The 14,816-nt window shown below is 31.5% G+C and overlaps 2 protein-coding genes across 9 annotated transcripts in view; one reads left to right on the top strand and one right to left on the bottom strand.

Annotated features, from left to right (window-relative positions):
• LOC140664103 (uncharacterized) overlaps nt 1-10,530 on the bottom strand; it is a 34,115-nt gene extending 23,585 nt beyond the window's left edge. For 3 of the 8 annotated variants that reach the window (XR_012046396.1, XM_072888863.1, XM_072888861.1), the window contains exons 1-5: nt 9,945-10,525; nt 9,326-9,520; nt 9,044-9,241; nt 8,459-8,960; nt 8,305-8,364 (exon numbers count right to left, since the gene is read on the bottom strand). Coding sequence is in view for 6 of the 8 variants with exons in the window: in XM_072888863.1 (XP_072744964.1) it covers nt 8,305-8,364; nt 8,459-8,960; nt 9,044-9,241; nt 9,326-9,511 (946 nt within the window). In the remaining 2 variants the exon portion in view is untranslated. Of the gene's footprint in view, nt 1-881; nt 3,001-8,304; nt 8,365-8,458; nt 8,961-9,043; nt 9,242-9,325; nt 9,521-9,944 lie in introns of those variants that run through there. The other 5 variants (XR_012046397.1, XM_072888864.1, XM_072888865.1 and 2 more) reach the window with 5 other exon arrangements.
• A 229-nt stretch (nt 10,531-10,759) lies between these two features.
• Cog4 (conserved oligomeric Golgi complex subunit 4) lies at nt 10,760-14,337 on the top strand. The gene is made up of 10 exons (XM_072888857.1): nt 10,760-11,056; nt 11,281-11,478; nt 11,570-11,944; nt 12,048-12,256; nt 12,334-12,529; nt 12,626-12,873; nt 12,945-13,167; nt 13,279-13,545; nt 13,619-13,804; nt 13,973-14,337. The coding sequence occupies exons 1-10, from the start codon at nt 10,994-10,996 to the stop codon at nt 14,228-14,230; spliced, it is 2,223 nt and encodes a 740-aa protein (XP_072744958.1). The 5' UTR covers nt 10,760-10,993; the 3' UTR covers nt 14,231-14,337.
• The last annotated feature ends 479 nt before the right edge of the window (nt 14,338-14,816 follow it).

The raw sequence follows: 14,816 nt of genomic DNA on the forward strand, positions 1-14,816 counted from the left end.
ATATAATTTTTTAACAAAGTAGAAAGTGCTTTCAAATATCTGTAAAACGGCGATATTATATCTCATCTCTCCTCGTCAATCCTACACGCCCTTTTCCTACAAAGTGCGTAATAAGCGCAAGCTAGTAGAGCAAGCCTAATCAGATCAGACAGAGGAAATAGAAGACACACGACACCATTGAAGAAAGATCAGAAGCTCGTTAAACCCCCAGGCGATCGAAAATATCAGAGTAGAATTCATTCCTCACGATTTTAATTCAATGACATGAATCTTAAACATAGATTTCTTGATACATAGCTTTATAGCTTGATATATAGTTATATAACTTTAATAAATATGTTTACTTCGTTTGTTTATTTCATAAGTTGCGTGAATAATTATTTTGATTATTTTATTGTAAAAGTTGCCTCGAGAAAAGCTGCCTCATTTTTTTTCCTTGCGCATTTTTAGGACGTGACATACACAAACTTTGAAATTAAATATTTTCAAAACTTAATCTTTAAAAAAAAATTCCAAAAACTGTTTCTTCCTCCTGTATAAAATTAAAAAATATTATTTTATTGTCTATGATAAGAGAGTATTATAATGGAGTTATTTCTTACTTAAAATAAATATCCGCTTCGAATATTTTTCATAACTACAATAGATTAGAATTTTAAAGAGCCATAAAAAAATAATGAAAACGTTCAATTCACTCACTCTTTAAACTTTATGCATAATAAATGATGAAAATATAATAAATGTGCTATAATATAAAAATATCAGTCTATATAGTAATTTGTAGTGCAAATAATGTATATACTGTAAAGTATGTGATTTATCTTATATTAAATAATGTTAATATGAAATTCCAGACCTATCCTAGTAAGAGATCTATGGAATTGTGTGCAAAAAACTTTAATGCACGAAATTAATTTGGGAGATATTACATATGTTACATATTGTACAAGCTTGGAGCACTACAAATGTAACAAATCAAATCGTGATAGCTGCCTTAATCTTTCTTAGCGGATAGAAAATTACTCTATTCTTTGTACTTAATGTTTTCTTAATAAATCGATTACAAATCCTTACAGAAACGTTAATCTATACGAGATCCTGAATAAATAACGGATATCCGCACGGTGCACGTGACTAATAAAACTGACGAATAGTCAATATTTGTATTAATAAGGCTAAATATAACAGTCTTACGGAAAGAGTCGAAATTAAATTGATTTTATTTCGTTATAAGTTGTCACTTATAATTTGTCGCATTTCTCCAAATTCGTAATGTTTCAGTATTGACGAATGATACATATAATAGTGACAATTATGGTCAAATTATCGCAAAATAAAATGCAGAAAGAAAGAGAAAGGCAAAAAGAGATTTATTGATATTCTCTCATAACAATATAAATATAAAAAGTACAAATGTATCAAAAATATAAAATTAATAATCTTTTAATAATTTACATTTTATTTTTCATTATTACATTATTATTTTACCAGTTTTTAATAACTTACATATGATTTTATTTGACCGAAATTGCTACCGTTTTATTGTATAATTATGTTTTTCTTACATAATTAATTTTTTTTTCACGTAAATATTAAATGAATATCACATTACATTTTATGAAAATTTCAGATATTAGAATAATATCAAATTAATTTCGACTGTACTCTCAAGCTAGTGAAACAGTAATCTCATGTATCTCATATAACTTAAAACGCAGTGTCATGTTAAATATAATATGGTTCGTTCAAAGTTGTGTCATATATCAATGCGATTATTATCGCAATCAATATGTTCATAGTTTTTAGTAATATAAATAGCAAGAGTGTATATACAGGGTGTTTTAAGGTTAAATGTTCTATCTTAAAATATGAATTTAGAATCTCGAAAAAGGAGAATTCTCCAGAAAAAATTGTTTTCTTGTTTCGAGATCCTAAATTCATATTTTAAGTTAGAACATTTAATCCTGGAACACTCTGTATATCGTGCTAACGTGTATGTGGAATGTTTATAAATTATAATTAACAAAATAATTAATAAGTACGCAACGATTTATCTTCATTATATATATTAGGGGACTAACTCTAATATTATTACATTTACAATCGCATCGCAAGTTAAATATAGGTAGTTCGGGAATTAATAAACACCTTGTTTATAGAATAATATATCTAACATGGAAGATGAGATGCAAAAAGCTAAATTGAAAGAAAAATCTGTAGGAATAAATTATTAATAAATATAACTTAAAAGTCTGAAAATTATATCCTCTGATGTTTACAAAATGTTGGTAAAAATGCAATTTAATTATCGTGAGTTACAAATTTCTATTTTCAAAAAAATTGTCGCGTTCAAAAAAGCTTAAAAAAAAGAATATTTTTAATGTAATTAACGTAACACAGATTCGTTGCAATGTAAATAATCTCACTGTAAAGTTCTAATTGAAATAAAAGTTCAGACAAAATTTTGGTAAATATTCGAAACTAAATCGTCCCCTTCTAAATATGCCAACCCAGCGGCTCAATTTTATACGATATATGGAGTTACATCCCACCTGCATAAAAAAAAAAAGCCAAAGACTCACGTGCATCGCGTGAACATACAAAGCTAATCAAAGCTCTTTTTTTTCTCCCTCTCTCTTTCTTTCTCTCTCGATGAAATGAAGCTATATCGAGGATGTCTCTTTTATACCGATTTTCACCGCGCTTGGCCCGATCGCGGGGCGGACGGGGAACGTTAGTCCTTTTTCGCTGCCGGCGAGGCACTACGACGGGGTTGGTGCTAGGGGGGCGGAATATGCGGGATCGAGCGCATTTTGTGATAATCGACGAAGCATGGCCAGCGGCACAAACAGGCATTGCAGGGCCAACATTTGAAGCGGGTTTGCCTGAGCTTGCCGCGTGATGTTACCATACCGCGCTGCTTGCAGTGCACGCACACTTTCCCGTGGCCGTTTGCTTTGCTGAGGCTATGCGGTTGACCAGATACGTACGTAAACCCTCCTGGAGAGAAACACAGTGTTGTGGCCAACAACAAACACAATGCACTGTCGGACTGTGTCGGGTTAGTCAGTTTTTTTAAAAGGTAGTAGGCGCGGTAGGGGCATGCAGAGGCAACCATTGGTTAAATATAGTTATACAACAACAAAAAAAGACCTGTCTGTGTACATTATTCCCCCCCGATAACAACAACAAACCGCGATAGCAACAGCAACAGCACCGACCCCCAGTACCAACCACAATAATCCCACAATCACAGCAGCAGTAGCAGATGCTAGAAAGCTGTGTCTACAGCGTGTGTCATCGGTGACTTGATATATCACCGGCCTCATTTCTCACCGCGGTCGTTGTTTTTTTACATCGCGCGTGTGACGTGTGATAACATGTGCTAGTTTCAATGTCCAGGCTTTTGCATCGTTCTGATGATTCTTCTCTTCGTAAGAAAATTCACGTAATCCTTTCTTTTCTTTTTATACTCTCTTGCATATTGATCTATTCGGCTGTTTTATATATGCTCGGATTTATTACGGAATCACAGGGTTTATTATAGAGCACAACAGCAATTTTCCTTTTTAATACGAGGATATATGAAGAAACGAATTCATACGTAGACACACGTGGATTGTAATACAATAGTACTTCCGAGTCGTTCCAGGTTTCGTTCTTTTAACGAATCTTTCGATCGTTTCATCTAATCTTTTCATAGAGATTATTTCTCTAAAGAAATCAGAATCAATCAGAAATAAAAATAATTTACATTTTTTTTTGTTAATTACAGTCTTCGAAAGTTTCATTGTTCATTGCAGGAGCTTCCGAAGAAGATTGCCTTTTCTCCCCATCATTAATTGCTATCAATAAAAAAAATCTTCGAGAGAGAGGATTTTCTTTTGTGCGGTCGATGACACTGGAATGAGGACGCTGATTACTTATAATTGATTGGAAGGATGCTCGCCAACTCGCGTGTCCAGCCTCTCGTGTTTTTCGACGATGAACGTCTTCGTCGACCTCCTGCTGCGCGATTCGCGAAAAATCAATACCTCAACGAATTTGCTTCTATTGTAGGTAGGAAAGCCGTACGTCGATCATCTTTATAATATTCATCATTGATATTATTATTCGTTTTTCAATAAAACGAATTGGTTCACTCTTATAAGTGCGAAACGCAAACTCTCTCATTCACAAGCACTCATCATTGGTCTGTTTGATTTTTCATCGACTTCTTCACTAACGATGCGTTGTAAATCTCGCGACGTCACAGGACTATTGATCACATCAATAAAACGAATCTCAAACATAATGAGTACTTAATCTCAGAAATAGAAAAGCGAATAACAATAAAGGCTTAGAAGTAGAGAAATCGGAAATAATGTCGTCTATGACTTACAACTATTATACAAAGGAGATAACATTAGAAAATAAAGAGTATTAAATCATTCTATCAAATTACTGTAATCAATATCGAATTTTTGACATAATTTGATGGCGATTAAGAATAGATGGTATTAAACATAATTTCTCTAATTCCAAGCCGTATAATATGCTTCTGATTGCTCTAAATCCGAAGTATTCAATGAATGCAATCCGCAGTTCAGCCTGTGTTTATAAATTTATTTACAATTGTGATTTTTAGCGAATTAAAACATTCGCGTTTGTGTGAATCGAAGCGAAACACAATTCTGATCACGCGTTATCGAACAATAATAACATTAGCACTTGAACAATGAAGGAACAAGCTTTTTGATGTCTTCGTGACTCTCTACTAGCTAATTCATGCTTCTGCTTTATAGCAATCGTTGTTGAGATTGCTTGGATTACCTACCTGCCGAAACATTCATTTCTCTCTTTTCTTTTTTGTCTTTTCTTTCTTTCTCGGCGGCTATACACATATTGGCAACCAAAGAATTTCAAGTCTGGTCAAGAAATATTCCCCCACAATTCTCAGACACGTGAAAGTTTCAAGGAAAATGTCATATCAGACATCAACAGTCTTCCGATATCCGTTATTGATTTCGATTTCTTATACATTTCTATTAAATTTTTCTCAATCATGGCTACAACTATTATCATGCAAATTATTATATTTCAATCCGAATATACCTGTATGATTAATTAATAATGAACAAAAATGTTCTACTAAATTAAAGAAGCATAAAATTCCTCAATCTATTACATTTCTTAATTTATTAATGAAATTTATAAAAAATAAGAAAAATTTAAATTGTTTTTAAATAATAATTTAAAAATATAAATCAATCTCAAACTCTTTCTTTTAACATTTTACAGTTTCATAAGATTTATTCTTTATAAAGAAATTTACTTTTTTCGTGAATGTACATAAATTAGATAAACGCAAAAAAATCATTAATGCAAATTTAGATAATGTTAAAAAAAATAAAATGTTAACTTTGATATGTGCAACGTTGCTGACGTAATCTTATTTTGCGATATCTTTGAATTTAAATTTCTCGTGTAATCATGCGAAAACATGTCAATATCAATCTTTCTAAAGTAAACAATAATGCCAGAAAATAACGGATTTCGGAGGAGTATCGATTCAATCTGATCGTACTTCCCACTCGCACCCATGTTTACCATATAGAGTTTGTTGCATCATATAAGGAGGAAAATAATTGGTTTCAAGTTACCAAATATTAAGAAAAGATTGCACGCATGCCACTGTCACCAGAGTACCACCACCATCTGACTATTTCAAAATTATTAGTTCATATTTGACGAGATTACGCGAAAGTATATCTCGCGATAAAATAACAATTGTAAGTTACATTTTGTAAGTTTTACGCAACATTATTTGATTCTTATATTTATAGAGATGCTGAGATCGCAGAAAAATCCCGATTTGAAAAGTACATAAAACGATATTCACAATTATTCGAAATCGAATAATTTTAATAACAAATACTATTGGCCAACTTATACTGTACAATTGTATTAAAATTATTTTAAAACATCTTCTAAAAAAATATAGTTTCACCTTCGATAAAAGTTTATATAATGCTATTAATTAAATGTAATTGAATTTTGTAAACAAAATCTTTGACACAAAACTATTTTAGTCAAACCATAACATTTTAATTTAAAAATATTTATTTGTCAGAAAAGAATTGTATTTAAAATATTTGGAGCATAGTTATTTTTTTATTTAAAAAAATAAGTTATAAATAAATATTGTTTAAGTAAATAGTTTCTTTTATTTATATAGAATAATGTAATATATATATATATATATATATATTACATTATTCTATATATATATTTATATAAGAGAGATTTTTCATATATCGATTTCTTGCAGCACGTACTAATTGCATAAATGTGACTTACAGCGTTTTGTTTTAATGTTCGAAAATCAATATTCATATTTAAGATTAACGTTACATGCAAATAAATCGTGTGTATGTGTGTGTGTGTTTGTGTGTGTGCATGTATGTGTGTATGTAAAGAGATTCGCGCTATACACACAAAAATTGAATAGTTTTCTGAAGAAATTTCCTTGAACCAGCATCAAAAGGTATTTTTTTCTTTTTTAGTATATACACAGAAATATGCTTATAGTTAGTGCGCATGAGGAATATAGTGGTGGCTTTGATCAAGTTATTAAAAAAAAAGGAATGTTGATGATTGTCGGCACACATACAGCACTTGGCAATGCTTACTAGTATCTACAGTTCAACCTACACCCGAGTGCCTGTACCATACATTTACATCCAAAACACCATGCACTCTGTACACTAAAGATGTAAATCTCGATATATGATCTTGGAAAGAAAATGTAATCTTTCCACAACAGGAAATGTATCACATAAGTATTTATCAAATCGTTAATGCTTAGAAATTCGCTTATATTATTATGATAAGGTTGCGGATTCAATTTCATTAAATTCAGTGCAAGGAGTAATCATGTGAAAAATTAAATAGCATCGACAGTTATATACTGAGCATAGTAAAATCTCATCAATTTTTGATAAGTATATTACACATTACACGATAAAACATGATGCTACTTTCATAAAATTTTGTAAGAAGTATTATTAAAATTCTTTGCTATTTTTAAATATTTTGTTATATTAAAAAAAGGATAAAATCTAAAGATAAAAGAGAAATTATGATTAAGCCTTCAAATATTTTTATCGTTTTGTAAGGCAATAGTAAATATTATATCACTAAAAATTTTATAATTTTCTTCAGATTTAACCTAATCCGTTTCTCTAATTTTCATTGTGCGCATATAAGTGATGCAAAGCTGCACAGACTACCAAACCATCGCACAGTTTGATGTGAAACTCAATCAACTAACTACCCCTCAAACTTGATAGATCATAATATCACAATAAGAAGAAATCCCGTCTTCCTTCTTATCATTATTGAGAAATTGCCATAGAACCTTAATCCATGAAACTAAATAACATGTGTATAATACTAAAGCTTCATGTATCAAGGTGCTTATACTATTCTGGTTTTGTACCCACAATACATGCAATTAATCCATCACCATAAAAGTTAGAATGTAGTGTAAATAGTATATAATTGCGATTAATTGTGTCAGATTTTTTATTTGTAATTTATAATATCCAATATTAAATTTAGATGTATATAGATGTGTTTCTCTAAATAATAAAGAAAAATTGTAATTTCTTTATACATATAGACCATGTGTGGATACAAAACTTTGATGTGTGTTGCACTGCCATTATTGTCTACTATCTACATTGTTATGTATATTACTCATTTTATATAATAATTGCTTCTTTATATAGTAATTAAAACAATAAAAACAGTAAAATATTAAAGTTAGATAAATATCTTTTTTGGTAATTTTAGAATAACGGAGCCAGCTCCGATTGCGTTGACCTCGACATATGTTGTCAAGATCACTGTCCTGAGTAATGTTCAAAAGCAACGAGCGACGGCTAAAACCTTTTGAACGTTACGCAGGATAGTGACCTTGACAACATATGTCAAGGTTAACGCGATCGGAACTGGCTTCGTTATTCTAAATATTTACCTCTTTTTTTATTACAATTTGTATTTTTTTATTTAATAACTTATATTTTAAACTTTATATTTATAACTTAAATTATAATAAAATTTTCAAAAATTTAATATAAAAATAATCTATGATAAATATTAATTTGTCAAATCTACAACAATTTCATTGTACTCACATATGTGTATATACAAATACATATATTGTGTGTATATATATATATAGTGTATTTTATTATAATGGCAAAACAACAAACTACATCATATAATTCATATTATAAGAAAATATGAACAATCACTCACCCTGTACTGCTTCCTGCGTCACTCTTTCTCCTGAGGTACTTGGTTTAGAGAGCAGGTGTCCTAATAAACAAGAAAACATTGATATTGAAAATTTATCAAGATACTTGCAAAAATATTAAAAATTCTAAGAAATTATTATGCATAAGATACCTACCAACATCTGATTGATGTTTGCCATCCAAACCATCTGATGTCGATTGACTCGAGTAAAACGTCTGACTGATGTCGGGCTTCTGTTCGTGATCAGGCGTGTTCGATGATGTGTCGTCTATTGTAATTTTATTTAGTGTGTTTTCGCCTATACTCTGATCCTCGTAACTACAGCTGCTACCATCTTGCTCCAGATATTCGGGCATTTCCAGTTTTAAACTCGGCATAAGGGGGATTATTTCAACCGGATCGGAGCCCGGGCCAGTCTGATTTTCCAACGATTTCCCATCGGGATCTTTTGCATTACTCCCCGAATTCTTTTCTGTATTTGCGTTCGTACTGTCTCGAATTTTTCTTCTTTTGTTTGGCGGCACTTCGGGCTGCAATTCGATGGCATGATACGGCATTGGAGAAGATGGTGACTTGTTCCTGTTACTATCCCCTGTAGATTTGCCAGAAGTATTCTGCAGTTGAACTTCAGGTTCATTGGGAATTTCTATGTCATCCTGAAAATAATAATATAATACATAAGTAATATCTATCAAATATCTATATTTTATCTAAGATTTTAGATCATTTTACATCTTACCTCTACTAAACTATCGTTATCCTTTCCTGTGCCATCTGTAAGGCCCTGTACTGCCAAAAGTTCTGCTGTTGTGAGAAAGCTTGCTAATTGTTCCTGAACAACATTTACTTCACCTTGATACATGAAATCCACCAAAGCAGCCAAATCATCAAATTTTACATTACGGAATATTATGACAGGATGCTGGCATGGATTTTCCTATAATATAATAAACAATCATTGTAAAAAATATATTTGCATTTAAATGCAATAAACGCTAAATCATAACTAGAATTGCCTCACCTTAAATAAATCTCTAAAGTATGTACTACATGCCGACAATAACATTTTATGCGCCCTAATCCTTTTGCCTTCGCAGCTCAGAGTAACATCTACGAGATCTTCATCTGTCCTTAACGTGTCAAAAGCACAAGTAATATGTTTTAAATAATTATTCCATCTAAGAGAGAATTGTTGACTGGAACCCATGCTGCTTTTCTGAAAGTAAAAAATCAATTTTTTTTAGACTATATAAGTTGTAATATGCAAATTTTTATTGCAATAAACCAAATTTTAATTAAAATATATATAAATTAAGATTAAAATAAAAATAATCATAATAGTACGTATATTTTCTCTTTTGTTATAAGCAATTATTATATTTTCATTTTGCACAATATTGATACAATAATTTACTTTAATTTAGCAAAATGATTTCATTTATGCGTAAACAAATTTAATGTCTGCTAATATCGTATATATACTAACAAATTGTAAAACGCTGTTGCTCCAAACAACATAAGACAGAGAACAGATATCACCTTGATGCAAGAAATTAAATGAACATTTCAACACAAACGAAGTAATAATATTCGTAAGATTATTCACAAAAGAAATTTCGTATCAACAAATAAAATCCTACCTTGACTGTCCTCGGGTTGTAGAATGTAAATTAAGATGAATTCTGAGGGAGTCTCGTATCGCGATGGCACAAGTGAACAGTATTAGAACGCGGCCGCCAGACCGATTCGCGCGGCTAGCAAATCAAGGAGGAAGAGACGAAGGAGGAGGAGGTGGAGGAGGAAGATCAGCCGCAACGTCGAGCCGCGTAGATCTAAACTAGTCACGGCGTTCTTGGCGTAAAATAAAAACTGTAAACAGCCGAACTGGCCGCACTTTCATGGCACACAATCGTCGAAGCGATATCGTGGAGGACCGCTAGCGCGTCGTACACTTCTATTCTCGTTTCCCCGCTCTTCCCAATCCGCTCTCTTGCTCTATCTCTCTCTCTTTTCCTCAGTCAAGCGATCGCGTTCGACTTCAGCCACCGAGCCGCGCGTCGTTACGTAATTGCATCGCGCTCTCGCGGCGTCCTGCGCGCCTGGGGAACCGTCCTGCGCCAAATTCGCGTCGTCTTCCTTCACAACAAGCTACACTTCGTAGGCGAATGACAGCTGGCGGCCATTTTCAGTACAGGAATACGCGTATAAGTTGCGCGGGCGCGGGAAGGGGGAGAGACCCAACCACCCTTCTCCCACCACTACCTCACTTTTTTCGCCACTGCTGGCGGCTTGCGGTCTGCGCCTGCGTCGCACGTTCATTGGCCGAAGCGCGTTTTAGTTCTTTCTAGAGACTCTAATTATCGACAATTTTAGCGGTTGAAAATGAATTCTATTGGATATCGGATAGTAGACAGTTTACTTGTCCAAAGAGTGGCAGCTTTTCGAAACGTACTGAAAGCCGTTTAAATGAATACACTGAATTGTGTCTTGTGTCGATCTGTAACTGTAACACGTAAAATATGGAAAGCACTCAAAAGCTGTCAAAAATTAATAAATAATTAATAAATGATTAACGATAAATGATTGAAATGATGTGTAACCTGTAAAAAATGTCAATCAAAATACAATTCTAGTATATACTGTAAAATAAAATTATTGAATTACTAATTAAAGCAAAAACATTTATAAAATGGATTTACCAGTAAATGAAGAAAATCTACAACAAATATTGAATAAATTGTCTGAAGATGAGGTTTGAATTCGTTATACATCAACTTTTAATTAATATATGTAAATTTCTATACAAAATATAAATACAAATTATATTTTGTTATTCTATTATTTATTGTACATTGTAATTAAAAGTTATATTTATTACTATTGAATACATAATTATCCATATATATATTACAATTTTTTCTATATATATATATATTGCTAATTTATCATATATTTAATAAAAAATAAATATGACAGGTTTCTATTAAGGAAAATCTGGATACAATTCTTGCTCGACAATGCCATGTAGAAGCAAAGCTACAAAACATTGGTAAAGTATTGCCAAATGTGATAGTAATATATACAGAAGGAGAAAAGTTTCGTGATATGATTACTCGTACCAATGAATTAGCAGAGAATGTTAGTGCCAAAGTAAGACAATTGGATTTAGCAAGAGTAAGTTATTGTGATCAAAATCTTATTTAAATAGAAATTTATAATCTCTAATTTTTTATGAGTTTACAAATATTATAATTTCGTTTAACAGAGCAGAGTATGTGAATGCCAAAGTAGAGTAAATGATATACTAGATTTGCAATTGTGCAGTGAAGGAGTAGCAACTGCACTGCGCAATGAAGATTATGAACAAGGTGCCGCTCATGTTCATCGTTATTTAGCAATGGATCAACAATTGTTGGAAAGAACAGCTGAGGATGTATCAGGAGATCATATTAGTATTAGTAGTTCTCTGATTACCCTGCAACAAGCTGCAATGGAATTGAGAGCTGTTGTTACACATAAGTTTGATGAAGCTGTAAAATCAGAAGACTTGGCATCTGTTGAAAGATTTTTCAAGATATTTCCATTATTAGGGATGCATTTAGAAGGACTAAAGAAATTTTGCAATTACTTGTGCACCAAAGTATGATATATTAGATATATATTATATACACATTTAAGATTATATACATATTTGTCAAATAATAAAGTTATAAATAATAACAAAGTTTTATTTTCAATAATAGCTACAGGAAACTTCACAGAAGAATCTACAAGCAGCACTAGAAATTAAAAGTAATGATAAGAGAGCAGATATTATTTTTGCTGACACTATGACTCTTTTATTTGAAGGAATTGCACGTATTGTAGAAGTGCATCAACCAATTATTGAAACTTATTATGGTCCAGGTAGACTTTCAATGACTATCTCAATTTTACAAAAAGAATGTGATAGGTAAGCTTGTTTGGCCGATTCTATATCAAGAATTTATATATTTTTTAAATCATTATTAATTTATATTTTACATTTAGACAGGTCAAGAAGATTATTACAGTATTTACAAAACACAGATGTATATCTAAGAATGTACAAATGGTAAATGAATATTTACGAAAACCGAGTCCTGAAAGATTTGACCCCAAAGAGCTTGATATCCGTTTAGGAGAAATTACTATAATGCATTCAAGAGCAGAACTTTATATACGTTTCTTAAAAAGAAGAGTTAAGGTATATGTGGAGAGTTACTAATTATTCAATATGATTCAACATTATTTTTTAATATATATTATAATTATATAACAATTTATGTACATAAATTTACAGAATGATATAGAGATTAGTACCACAGACGAAACACAACGTACAGAGTTGTTGAATGATTTTGAAACAGCTATGAACAATTCTGAATTGGCGCATGGAATGCAGGAACTGCTCGGCGCTTATCTCGCATTAGAGAGATATTTCCTCGAGGAAAGTGTGAATAAGGCCTTGGGAATGGATACACTAGATCCAGATCAGCAAACTTCCAGTATGGTTGATGATGTTTTCTTCATCGTACAGAAATGCATACGGTATATATGGCTAGGCTTGTACATACAATATATATTTATTTTAATAGAAAAAAATAATACAATTTCTGCAGACGTGCTATGTCGAGTTGGAGTATAGACGGCGTCTGCGCCGTCGTCAACATGGCTTGTGGTATCTTGGAAGGTGAATTTGCAAGCAAGTTGAGAAACAGACTACGCCAAGGTTATCCAGCAGGTTATCTAGATCTGGCGCAAGCATACAGTGCTCTCCAGACGAGTATACAGCATGGTCGTTTGCAAACGTCGGATACCGAATATGCTCGTCTCATATTCTTGGTAAAGCAAAATCTACAATTTAGTTGTATACGATAATATAATGGTCACATTTATTAAATTGTATCTTTGCGGATCTTTATTATATATTTGTAATTATTATTTATGGTTTAGGCTTATTTAAATAATACTGATGTGAGCACAGAGTATGTAGAGACATTGTGCAAAAGTCTCAGTGCAGAGATAGACGCAACATTCCCCAATATGCAAAAAAAAGATAGAGGCAAAATCGACAGTTGTTTAACCAGTTTAAAAGCAATTATATTGATTTTACGAGGCATTATCGATTGTGGTCTGGAACAGTTACGTGTTAGCGCTGTGAAACCTAGAGTTACTCCATGGGTTGATGCATTTTTATCTATAGATCATCACATTAACGAAGTATGTGTTCTGCTATAAGAAGTATAAATAAATTTTTTTTTCTATCTTTAAATCCAATGATTGGTATACACAGGATGAATTGTTGAGATACGAAACAGATGAGCCTTTTGTACAGACATTAATTATGAATCTAGAAGGTCTACTTCAAGGATTTAAAGGCAGTTTAACACTCTCCAATTATGATGCGCTTATTGGACTTCTAACTGCAGAAGTTACAGCTCGTTTAGAGAAAGTGGTCTTAAAATCGACTTTTAATCGAGTATGTATTCTAATTTTAAGATATTATTTCATAATCTTTTAATAATTTTTTAAAAATATTTTTAAATAATAAATAGTTATAAATAGCCATGCTTATATTTTTAATGTATATATATTTTTAAATTTCTTAAACAGCATAATGTTGATAAAATAAATTTGTACATTTTAGGCAGGAGGTCTGATATTAGATAAAGAAATAAGATCATTAGCCAGCTATTTGGCAGCTGCTACATCATGGTCGGTGAGAGACAAGTTTGCGCGTTTAACGCAGATTGCTACTATTCTGAGCATAGAGAAAGTGGAGGAGCTCGCTGATTATTGTGGCGCGGATGCGATAGCATGGCGATTAACACCATTGGAAGTTCGACGTATCGCTTCTTTAAGGATAGATTTTCGGCCAGAAGATATTAAGAGATTAAAGTTGTAATTTTTTTCTATTGTCTTTTGTTAACTTCTTCTATCAAACACAAATGTTTTGCAATTAAGTAAAAAATTTGTCATATTTCATACATATGTACTTTTAGAGAATAAAATATTATATATATATACAAAATATACAATTAATATATTTAAAATATAAATATAAAATTTATATATATATATATATGTATATAAATATATATAAATAATAATATTCTATTTTTCATCATTTTAATACATAAGTATTTTATATTTGTATAATATAGTCCTTTTTGTGTATCTATTTTTTGGCTACCAAAGTTCATATTTACATAAAGATCTTAAATTTCTTTTGTTAAAAATTTACAATCACATATGCAGGGTGTCCAATAATTGGTGGAGTCGATTTTTCCTCAGCGAAAATATCGAGAAATATTTTTTACAAGTTTCTAATTTTTATCATTATATATAAATAAAAATTAAAATTAAATTAAATTTAAAAAAATTAGGGTAAAGTCTATTTGAAATTAACTGAAGAATGGAGTTTCGGTAATTTTTTAGCTTCAAAAAGTTTTTAGTTTGCGAGAGGCACTTTTTTTTCAATTGCTTATACC

Source organism: Anoplolepis gracilipes, chromosome 3 (assembly GCF_047496725.1).
Source record: "Anoplolepis gracilipes chromosome 3, ASM4749672v1, whole genome shotgun sequence".
Taxonomy (NCBI): Eukaryota; Metazoa; Arthropoda; class Insecta; order Hymenoptera; family Formicidae; genus Anoplolepis; species Anoplolepis gracilipes.